The sequence below is a fragment of the Stegastes partitus genome, unplaced genomic scaffold (genome assembly GCF_000690725.1).
Source record: "Stegastes partitus isolate 25-593 unplaced genomic scaffold, Stegastes_partitus-1.0.2 Scaffold2, whole genome shotgun sequence".
Lineage (NCBI taxonomy): Eukaryota > Metazoa > Chordata > Actinopteri > Pomacentridae > Stegastes > Stegastes partitus.
In genome coordinates, this window is record NW_007577733.1 from 1,836,311 (window position 1) to 1,848,935 (window position 12,625).

The 12,625-nt window shown below is 39.9% G+C and overlaps 1 protein-coding gene across 1 annotated transcript in view; it reads right to left on the reverse strand.

The window, feature by feature from the left end:
- Positions 1-12,625, reverse strand: part of diaph2 (diaphanous-related formin 2) — a 382,471-nt gene that overhangs the window by 105,533 nt on the left and 264,313 nt on the right. The window contains exon 24 of the mRNA XM_008276280.1: positions 7,202-7,326. Within this exon, the coding sequence (XP_008274502.1) occupies positions 7,202-7,326 (125 nt within the window). The remainder of the gene's footprint in view (positions 1-7,201; positions 7,327-12,625) is intronic.

Below are 12,625 nucleotides of genomic sequence, written 5' to 3' on the forward strand. Positions count from 1 at the left end.
AACTACAATGCCACACCTCCTCCTGCCTCTGGAGTCCAGGCAGTCTGTCAGCGAGCTTACTCTACTGGTTAATGGAGCTGCCACATCAAGCCAAATGTCACAGCCTAACAAGATACTGATTGGCAAACTTCTAGGAAATTCTTTAACGTGACCGGAGGGCACAGAAATGGCCTGTCTAGCAGTGAACACGACTGATGAAAGAGAGGGCAATGGGAACATGATACTTTCTGTTGACTCAAAGCTGTACCATTTCTATTCTGTGAAATATGTCAGGTTTTTATTTTTTTTTTGATTCGTCACATATTGATATATGATTGGCGTGTTTCTCAAGTGGTACAAGTTTTGCTGTGAGAGGTGGAGCTGTCTGTCATTTTAACATATGTAACCAAAATGTAAGTTTGGATGCTTTAAATGCAGTGGAATTATATATAAATACTCCATATTGTACATAAGGGTCTGTGGATGACATAAAGATAAAAAAAGTATTATGTTCAAATCTATATCTAACCATATTTTCAGATAATTCATTTTCTTCATCCAAAGTGGTATTTATTTAGCTGTGTCAACAATAAATCGTTGAGCTGAAATTATTACTACGTTTAAGCTCTACAATGATTGGGTAACATATAACCATGTGAAAGCCAGTTGAAATGTTGTTTGTGTGTCTCTCACACACACAGACGTGTTATCATCCCCTCAGAGGATGTTACATCGACTTGCATGCCTTTCCTGGAGACTTACCTTACCCATAACCCTTACTCTACCCTTAAACCAAGCCTTCATCTTAAAATGAAATGATTTATGATGTGGGGACCAGTTTCCTGTCCCCAAAAGGGAGGCGGGTCCTCACCAAGTGACTGTTAAAGATGAGCAATATAAGGACACAAACACACACACACAAAATGGATGGACTGTGTATAGCATGTATGAACAGAATTGGTAGCAACTCTGTCTTATGCTGTATCTTCAGATGTTTTACAGATCAAACAATGAATCGATTCATTAAAAAAATAAAATAAAATCAACAACTTAAATCCCAAAGCAGTCTTTAGTGCGGCCCTAATGATGAACCGAACCCACATTATTACAAACAAACAGAAGTGTTTTGGCCTGCAGTGTATACTACAATGGAACAGCGAGGGTGTCGTACTGCATAAATCCTGACAAAGCAGTAAACAACAGTACTGTATAATACTATATGACAGGGTATACTGTGGTTTCAGTGAGATACTGGTTTTAAAGCTGTAAATACACATATTAGTCATAGTGTTTTTACTTTTGAAAGTCAGTTTAATTAACTCATTCTGCAACAATGCCACTTCATGCCTTACTTAAGTTAATTAAAAAAAACCTATGAAAAAGAAGTGGATTTTATATACCTCCTAAAATGTAGCGAGACAGAATCAAATAAACAGTGATTAAGAAAACAGTCTTCTATTCTCTATTTACATTTTGTACTTTTCTCTGCGATAATGCAATAAATCTCACACACGTGCCTGCGAACTCACTTGATTACGTAACTGTAGCTGGTATACGCTTCTCAGGATCTGACACACTGAGCCTAGCTGCCATGACAAAAACTATTGGTTTGGGGGAAGCCTGATCGTTTTCTGTCTGAAATGTACAGATAATAAAACATTTGTATAAGCTATGTGCAATGCTGACAAACGGCTACTGTTAAACTTCATACAGAGACCAAGACCTCACATATGGCTTCACCCGGTTTCCTGTCTTCCAACAGCATTCCTGTCTGCTTGCTGTAGATGTGCCCACAACGCAATGACGAAGTTAGCACAGATGAAAATACGGCTTGCACGAGTATGTACACTTTTATTGTTGGCGACACATCTTTATGTTTAGCAATTATTTATAAAGTAGACAAGTTAAAACTTGTTAATTAAAATTTAAACATCTCCTCTGACATTCAGCATCAAAGATGACTATTTGTTCTGGTGACTGCAATTTTTCCGTCGCTTTATCTGAGTCTTTGTCTTCATCCGGGTCTGAGCATTTGCATTGAGGTGAGAAGACACTGAGGCAGCACTCAGGCATGCAGGGAGAAAGACTGTTTTAAGCACCTCTACTTATTTACACCCGTTTCCACTGAATTTTTGGATAATTAAAAGGCTCCATGGTTTATCTGTGCTTTAGTTAATTGGCCACACAGTTTACAGTGAATTTCATTAGCGGGGTTGGTGTTGAGGAAGAGGGGGACTTGAAGGAAGGTGGTGATTAAGAGAGAGAGCTTATGTGTGGCAAAAAGGGGGGAGTGTGTTTGAGTATTTTTGCTTTAAAAATTATAGGGCGCTACTCAAAGTGCCACAAGCATGTTTTAACCCAGTTTTATTATACGCAAATATACAGGAATAAACACGATGATTCTGTAAATAGTCTGACTTAGTTCTCTTTGAAACACAGAAAGGTGTACTAAACTGGGATAACTACTCCGAACAACAACACTGTGCTTATTCAGAAGAAAAGAGCAAAAAAAAAAAAAAAAAACCCTGAACAAGGGAATGTTTCTGTGGTTTACACTCAGCAGCCTGCTAAATAGAACAATTGTTTCACTAACAGCCATTTATTTGACCTTAAGTGCCTGGTGCTGATACAGGAGATTGCTGCACCTGTACACAGACCTCGCCTGAAGCCAACAGAGTCTCCAACTGTTGCTGCTTGACAAGGGCCATCCATAAACACATTGTAGTGAACCTCTTCCTTTGAAGTGTGAACTAAATCAGGCTGAAGACTGAAAACAACAAAAAGGTGGAACCTGTATAAATGCATCTGTCGATTTTTAAGCCACGGCGGTGGTATTACAGGCTAGCCCTGGGGCTGGGAAAAAGTGTGTCTGGGCTCACCCTGTGTGGGAGGAATACGCTGGTTTGAGAAACTGACACTGTTAGGTGTGTGTGGGCTCAGATCCAAGGACCTGAGGCTCCTTATTCCCTGGTATCAATAACTACTGTAGATAGGTGTTGCTGCCCAAACAGCTGGTTCTTGGCAAAGAGGTGCCAGTATGATAGAAATACCAGGAACCTAAAGTGTCTGACGGTAATTAGGCACAACACTTACGACAGGAAGAAAAAAACAAAACAAACAAACACTGTTTGTTTTTCAAAGACAGACTTATAGTAAGACACCAGACAGATATTTAAACTCATCAGTATGGCAATAGTGTCTGGTCCTTGGTGAACTTAAGATTTGACTAACTAAACTTCTCGGTGAAGTATGACTGCCTTTTTTTTTTAAAACTAAAAACAAGGCCATGAGCAACAGCTTCTATCCGCTCAGCTTCATTCAAACAGCCTTGTGGATGAATCCAACAGCTACAAGGACATTGCACTGGGGAAACTCAGTGGCTTGTGTAACAATACCTCACAAACACACACACAAAACAACCCCCCCCCCTCAAAAAACAAGCTCACACTCAGACAAAATCATTTGGAATAAAATGGCAACAGAAGTAAACAGGATCATTAAATATGTTTTCAAGAAACAACATGGTGAGGAGTGTAAAAGAAGTTGTGGGGGAAAAAAAAAGAACAACAACAAAAAAAAACTACTACTGAGAAACTTTAAGACACCACATACCACTGGCATCAAGAAATAACTGTGTTTATCCCTTTTTTTTGTTAGCTGGTGCAAATTCTCAGCAGGTGTCACTAATTGTTATCTTGACAACATCATTCTTTACTATAGTGTCAGCTTGAGAGCTTAGCCTTAAAATTCTGGTTTCAATTTCGTGAAAACTTCCTCGCTCACGTTAGAAATGGAAAAAAATGAAGACTCACGAAATGTGCTTGTCTAACACGTCTAAATGACATCAGCCCCTGAAGACAGCTCCTTTTCACTCAACGTGTGGAGACGGGAGAGGATGACGTGCTTTGACTCTGACATTCTGGGAAATAAAAGGTTAAGCTAAATATCAGTAGGTTGGGTTAAGCCATTGAGTACAGCACGGGGAGATGTATTGGACATGCCCGAGCATTCATCAAAGTTCAGTCCGGTCTCTCATCATCCCCATCAAGCTACCTCGCTACATCAATATTCTAGTATGCAGAGTCCCACTCTACACTATTCTATCATATCCAGCAGCGAGTGCGCGTGAATGTGTGTGCATGTGATAGCAATAGCCTCTCTGGTGAAATAGGACTCTCTGGGGGCTTGTGCCTCAACTCTACAGCCTTTGTGGGCCCCCATTACTTCTGACAGATAGAGATCACTAAACTGCTGAACAAACACCCCATTCAGTCATTTGCATACATTACAGTAATGGAAAGAGAAAAATGTATCAATAAAGCCAAATGAAGTGCTTCCACTAACCTCTCTCTTTCTTTCTTTCTTTCTTTCTTTCTTTCTTTCTTTTTTCCTTTCTTTCTTTCTTTCTTTCTTTCTTTCTTTCTTTCTTTCTTTCTTTCTTTCTTTGTGGTTGAATTCCTTCTCATATTATTTAGTGGAATAATTTCCTCTGAAAGGTAATCACATCTAATGAATGACAGAAATGACAGATTCTTAAAAATAAATAAATAAATAAATGTTTGCATCGGAAATGTATCTGACTTTCTAATGTGAATAATTTCTCAATTTCTGAAGCCCAAACAAGGAGCACTAATCATGCATGGTGGGGGGGAAATAGTAACAAAAACAACACATAATGTATTGTTGAAGTTTTAATTAAAACTATGCTGCTTTGGGGCACATTTTACATTTAAAATACCTTGCAGTGACCATGGCCTGCTGAAATTAATCTCAGCAAAAACTGACAAGAGTCACACTGAAACAGAGGCACATGTAGTCACCTACACATGCACTGTAAATTACTCTCCCCCGTTCTCTGCCTCCCTCTGCAACACACACACACACATCCAAAGCACACACACAAATGCAGACTGACTCATTCATCACAGTGCCCAACAGTCAAGACAACAGAGCTTCACTTAACTTTTTCAGGGTTGCTCAAGCATCAAATGCATGACTTTTAGCTGTTGTTGTTCTTCCATCTGTCATGCTTCAAGGAACCAACATCCTTTTTCCTAATCCCAGGATAAAGTTTAAAAAGGTATGTTTGCCTTGACTCTGCTATCTTACGTGCACCAAAGGAAATGTCAACCCAAAATATACAGCGCTGTATTTCACACTGTCATTGTTCCAACACTTAGCTGTGCAACACAGATTAGAGTGCTACCTAAGCTCATTGCAAACACTGGTACTAAAAACCTCAGCAAATCAAGCAGTCTCCACTTTCTATCTCTTAATCTCTCTGTTTGCTCCGTGTGTGTGTGCGTGGTTTCATTTCATCGCCGTGCTCGCACAAAACAACCCAACATCTGATATCCTTAGGAGGTTTGAAGTGGTAGAAAAATTGTCCTGGGTGACAAACTTCAGAGGAGCGAGCTAAATTAAGACACATACACACGCGCGCATGTTTACACAGACATACACAATCACCCTAATGCAACAAACAAACCCACACTATCCCAATTCTCTAAATGCACTGAGCCAAATGTGATTGCATACTTCTATTAGTTTGTACTATACTGTGAACATAAAGATGAAACAACTCAGAGGGCGAAAACCTGTGTTTTCTAGTAAAAAAAAACAAAACATCTTAACCACATAATATAACTGCAACATAATTTCCCTGACAATTTGCTAATATGATTACACTATTATTAACTTTAAGACATTATTATGCACAGGTAGATAATTGAGGGAATGAACAAGCATGAGGTTTTCATCATTTGACACATCTTTGTGCATCCATGGGTCAGCATCTCGAAAAAAAACGCTGTAGTGAAAATTATGATTAAAAATCTGTATACAACAAGGGGAAGGAAACCGCTGTACCATTAACCATCATGAAAAAATGGAACACAACACAGATGGAGAATGAAATATATATGCTTGTTAGTGCTTTTCTTACCTGTGCCTACTTTAAATAAGGCAAGATCCAAAAAAAGATCTTATTAAATCCTACTAAGCCTCCTTCCTGGCACAAAAAACTCGATCAGGTGAGGTGCGGAGAAAGAAGGGGGGTGGGGGAGAGAAGGAAGTGGGGTGTTTCAGGTCATGCCAGCCAGTTTCTCTCTGGTACTCTCTGGGGAGGAACTCCAGACAGTGAAGGAGAGCCATACTGCAGTATATCTACACTTCTCCATTTCCTCTCACTCAAGCATCTAGTTCTCGAAGGAGCCTGCGAATCGATACTGACATTGGGGGGCAGAGCGGCTTTCTTGCCTGCCCGCTTTGCTTCCGAGCCGCTGCCAGGGAGGTCTCTGCTTCAGTTTTTTTAATTATACAAATTTAAATGCCCTTCTTTGACTGGGAGCAGATTGGTATTTTGTTAGGAGGCTATTGCTCTTATACCACCCAATGTGCAAAGTCAGTCTAAATAAATCGGAGATAAGGGAAGCCAAAATCAGTTTAATGCTGTCTTATGTATGACAACCTAGCATATGGAAACACATGCATGCTTTTTACATGACTCTAGAGCAATCCTTTCTTTTCTTTATGATGTTAGAGACAAAGAAAGAAGATCCTACTGACTGCTGTACTGTTTTTCTTTTTCCACAAAAGGCACCCCAGCCTCAGGGTATTGACAACAGACTTGATTTTCACCATTGATCAAACCTATACAGTGAGGACCTCTCCTCTCAGAAAGGGCATTCAAGAAAGTGCAGAGACATGGCTAATTCAATTTGGGAGCAGAAATGCTTGGGTTTAAGTGAAACACTCTGTTATCAAAACAGGAGAGGTGCCATGAGAAAAGATAGTGCACGGATGGTTGTGTGGAGAGGCTTGTGGCCGGTCAGGAGATGAAATCAGGAATAGGCGATAAGTTGGTGTGAGGGGCTAGAGCCCCTATTAGAGTCCCCCAGGGGACAGGCAGCAGTGGCAGAGTGCAGTAAAAATAGCCAAGGGCATGATTTCACTCTTGGGACCCAGGGAGGAGTGAAGAGGGAGATCTGATCAACATCTCACAGCAAGGCAGCCAGATCCATTCCCTAAGTTCCCTAGGGTGCCACCTATCACACCAAGTGACTTAAACTGCTTACCACTGCCAGGCAGAACACAAACAGCACACACCTTTGCCACTGCTGTCGACAAAATAGGACAAAGAATGGTCTAATATGCTTCAGTGCATACGTCGTTGAAGAGAAGCCTGCGCATGGTGTGGAACTGGCCGCAATAAAAAGGATATAGACATTTTTTCCACAAACTTATCTTGTTGGTCATCTGTTTTGGGGAAGTTTTCGATGTCGTTCTCGAGCCTCTGAATGTGGCGCTCCATGGTGGTCAAGCTGGTCTTTAAGATCTCAGCAGACACTGTAGAAAGAAGGACAACAAAAGGAAATTAACTGATTAGTAACAAATAGTTGGACTCACACTGGGGATATGGACAAGTAATTCTCCATGAAAAACAAAACAACACAGATCCCCTAAAACTTGAAATGGACCAGCTATGTCCAAGTATGTTGTGACATACTGACTCCTGCATAATCCAGTTGTGTATGGCCTAGAAAGCAAGCATGCATTAATGTGTGTGTACAGTACGTGTATGTGTGTGTGTGTGTCTGCAGTGGCTCATTAATCAGTCTGTAATCACTGTTTGCAGAGTTGCTGTGGAATCCACAGTATTCAGATCAGGCCTTTCAAGTAGAAACTTCAAACAGCAAACAGCGTCTTAGGGGATCAGACAGGACAGGAGCACGGATGCAGTACCATGTTTAGGTTGCTGTTAAGGGTTTAGTTTTATTGACATACACACAACCTCCTGCACACACACACACACACACACACACACAACGTCCTGCGCACACACACGCATGCACAGATATAAAAATAGTTAAAAATAACTAGCTAAAGAGTAAAAAAACACATTAAATTAAACAATTAAAAAAGTCAGCAACTAAAATGTGTACCTTGATCTCTTTCAACATAAACTTTTATGTCATTAATATTTGAACTGCAGATATACATTTTCTTTGATTGTAAAGGCTTTGTCGATTCACATTGATGTTGGGTGTATTTAGTATAAAGAGTACTTGATTGAAAACCTTTCTGTTTATTTCCACATTAAATTGGTTGTGATATTCCTGTACAGGTAAAGCCCTTGGCCTTTCAGCCACAAACAGACAACAGACACAAAAAGGATAGAAATCAAGCCACCACTGAGGCTTAAAAAACGTTGTTGTCAATCTGTATGTTCAAAGGTAACATTGCACTGTGTTGGAAGGATGAGTAGGTATACAAAAGAATCTGGGCTGGTGGCGAAGCCAGGTGAAGGATGAAAAGATCGATGCCTGCGCACTGAACTCCAAATCACAAATGTATTTAAGTAGGCAGCATTTCAAACTCAATGAGATGTTCACTCTGACAGAGACAGATAAGAAGCAAGGTGAAAGGTTACGAGGTCATAAAAAAATAAGCAGTTTATTTTGCTCTTCGAGACTATGTGAGTGAGGAGCTGCATTTATTTAAAACTCAATGGTTGGACTGGTACAACATGAAAGGTCACAGGATCACAAAACCTCGAAGATTCTTCCTCCTGGGAGAGTTAACGTGAACAGCAAATCTCATTCCAGTCCAGTTTTGATTTCCAGCATGCTGGTTAAAGACAAACAGACAAGCAAACAGATGGATGGAGGCAATCGTGCAACAACCAACTTGCCAGAAATGAAAAACGAAAACCCCTCCCCAAAAAAAACAAAACAATAAACATGCTCTGCTGCATGAATGATATAATCCACTGATATGACTGATCTTGCTCTCGCTGGTGTCTATGAAATTAGAGTGACTGAGCAAATGATGAATGTCTGGCTTTTCACCAGTCATGACCAGGAAATCATTTGCATTACACATACGCAGCAATTTACCCGTTTTGCTTTGCAGCTAGTCATTAGGATTTGTTTCAAACATTGATTGAATACCAAAATTGGCATCAATAAGGACAGCTTTTATTATTTAACCTATACCACATTGACATCTGCAAGGTTAGTCCGTCGCCTTCACTGTAACTGAAGTGCTAAGGAAGTGAGAAGTGGGATAATAGACAAGCTGTCATCCGACATGGCCCTGGTGACATAAGGGTCAACCTCGTCTTGCTTTACATCGGTTCCACAGCTTGGGTTTGCTCTTTGTCTCATTTTCTGACAATAAGATTGGATGGCAATATTGTGGATCACACGCACTCCCGGTACACTGAAACAACCACTGACACAAACAACAGCGTCTACGGTGCGTTCCCCCACTAGGACACACAAATGCACACACATTCACGGATGCACACAAACTGCCTGCTGTGATCAGACTAGAAGCAATACAATAAGAAGGAGGGGTGAGGTCACTGTCATTATTAGACTTTTCAGCTAGCTAGCTGGGTAGACAGACTGGGAGATTCGCAACCCCTCCTCCTCAATTCTCGCGGAACGGACTCCTGGGAATGACAGTGAGAAAACCACACTATCACATAGCCTGTTTCTCCACTGATGGGGCCTCTGAGATCCACATGCTCTTGTCACTATCATCTCTCCCTCACTAATGGTGTAAGAGGAAAGTGAACAGTGAGAGAGCCGGACAGACAATGCAAAAAGAAGAAACAATTACATTTGCGTCGGACAAAGGGAAGGTGTTTGTCATTTATTGTGGCTTATTAGCTGCTTGATGCTTGAGTGACGGCGTCGGGTAACGATTTGGCTGAAGCGCTGATTACAGTAACCGCAGTAGCCAAGAAATAGTGACTCGAGCGAGCTGCAATGGTGTTTCAGGGGAGCTCTTTACAGGATCAGAGTGAAGCCATGGGACTAAAGTACAGACTATTGTTTTCATGGGAATAGCTCACCACTGAGACAAGCTGACACACATAAATACACCAGCTTAAGTGTATATAATATTTCAACCTTCACTGTGACTAAAATGTTGTTGTTTTTTTGTTTTTTTTTATACACATTTCCGATGCTATGGGCCAGTCTATGCTTTTTAGAAACACATGTTTATTATTATTACCACCCTTCTTTGCTCTAATAATCAAGTGTCTACAGACTCAGGCACGGATTCTTTAGGGATATCATTAGTAAAATTACCACAAAAATAACACAGCTATTTTCAGGGGACAAAACATGGCAACACTGGTATCTTCTAATACACATTCCAAGTGGATCAGAGGAGAAACAGAGGGGATGGGGGTTTGTGTATTGCAATGACGCCTGTAAGGAACTCAGCGCAAGTGTCTTTTAAGAATACATATATTTTAGAACAATAGAAATGACTGTGCAGGTTGAGTGATGTATGGGGGACAACAAAGAGTACAGGGAAGACAAAAGCCATTTGAAAGACAAGACTCTAACTTGTTTAAATAACATAGAAAAAAAACCTCGAAAACTCCGGTCAACATCCTTCATTCATTGATGTGAGCTTAGTAATACTGGCCGCTGATGTATTGTTCACTCCTAAGAACAAAAGACAGATGAAACATATTTCATTAAGCTTTGCCCTGTTTCCTTCAAATAGACTGCAAGGGGAAAAATATTGTGTAGCACACAATACCGAATCAGCCGCTATAATGTGAAGATGTCAACTTTCTATTCAGTCATTTGTAGAAGGGGGCAATTTTCATTTTGATTTATAGACAAATAATACCAATCTTTCAACCAGTGCTCTTGCAATGCTGCCAAAGGTTACAAAGGAAATTGAGATTTATTTTGAACGTTGCTGCCAATGTAGCATAAAAGATCTGTTTTAAATAATCTACACACTTGTGAAAACAAAGACAAATGCAACATAAAACCAAAAGAGAAGGTCATTCATGAATACATTTATCACCTTAGCCAAGGAAGTACATGTTTCTGGGTGTGTGACAAAGGGGGAAAAGACAGACACAACATAGAAGACAGTGAAGATATGCTTATGATACAGGATATGTCTTATAGGGTTTTGTTTAGAAATCATATTTCACATTGATGCGTTTATTTAAATATACCTGTAAAACAAACAATTAGGATGAGATTAATATCCTGAACATATTGAAGGACCACCTCAACAGTCCTTCACATAGATCTTAAGTTGCGAAATGTAGGTCTTAAGGGTGTGGAAAAGGATTGATTTATTTCAACTGGCATAATTTGGACATATGTATATGGTGTAAAAGCAGCAATGTTTGACTTCATAGGTGCTCTACCACACCAGGGACCAAGGGAAGGACAAAAAGAAATACATCAACATCAACATCAAAACAATTAAGGGGCAGACCTTGTTAAGTATTCATATATTATAATGATATATTTTATTTTTCTGGCCATAATGACATTACTACTTCATATAGGTATTCCAGAGAACATGTATGTACATAGCATGAAGTGTTTTGGAGAATATAGATGTTAAAACAAGAGTTGCCCAAAGTAGTCGACTACTAGGTGTTAGTTCAAGTAAACAGTCAGGTAGTTTCTGCACGTTTAAGTGGCAAATATTTATCTAGGCTATATAATGTCAGTGCAAACGGCCATGCTATGTACCTCATGTTACAATAAAAGCGAGAGCACCCCTGCGCAAAATTACTTTCAATCAATGTCAAATTATTTCAAATTGCACCACCTCCCAATAATTGCATTGTTTCTAATTTGACAAGTGAAGTATTTTGTCTTATGAACAATCCAAATTGAAAATACAATGAAACTCTGTGATCACTGACACATAAGTTAGAAAATCTGTGATCACTGAAACAAAACCGAGTACAGCTGTGATTTCAAATTAGCCTAATTGCATGAACATGGGTATAAAATCAAATGTGAATATAAGAACCCACATAAAGTGCACTACTTTCACAATCTACCTCTGAAAAACAGAAGGGCAAGTGCACCAGACTTGGCACAGGGGCTACCAATGGAAGTCAGAGTTTCTGTGATGGCTCAGACAGTGCGGAGGACAGAGCGTGATGTCAACCGCTATGGACAGCATCGAAGAAAAAAAACGGACTTTGCTGTTTGGGACAAAACTGCAAGAGGAATATTTGCTCTGAGAAGAAGCCTGGTGCATACTGGCAGCACATTCTTTGGTCAGATGACACCAAGATAAATATGTTCAGTTCAGATGGAGTATCAAATGTTTGGTATGAATCTGACCATGGCTTCTATGCTGAATCCACAGTCCTGACAGTGAAGCACTGAGGTGGCAGTGTGACTTCCATGAGTGTAAACGGTGTCATGGAAGTGAATTGTAGAGATGACACCATAAATGCCTGCATATACCAAAAATATTGGCTGAAAATGTAACTCCTGATCTGCAGAGGCTTGCCAGGACAAGAATATCTCAGCATCCAAAAGTACACTGTCAAAATCCCACATGAGCTTATAAGAGTAAAGTTAAAACTATGATATGACCGTGTAAGATCGTACTTATATCCAAAAAGATCAACTTGTGGTATTATACAGAGAAAGTAGTGCAACACAAGAACCCTTGAATCTCAGTAATGAAAGGTTAACTGACATTTGTTGCATGGAGTTCCTACTGTGCGTAGTACTGTGTAACTTTTCTTTGACATTTTTAGTGCAATTACTAATCAATTAATTAGTCATCCATGCGACATTAAGGGGATGTTGCACAGGGGTGTACTCACTTCTAGTATATATAC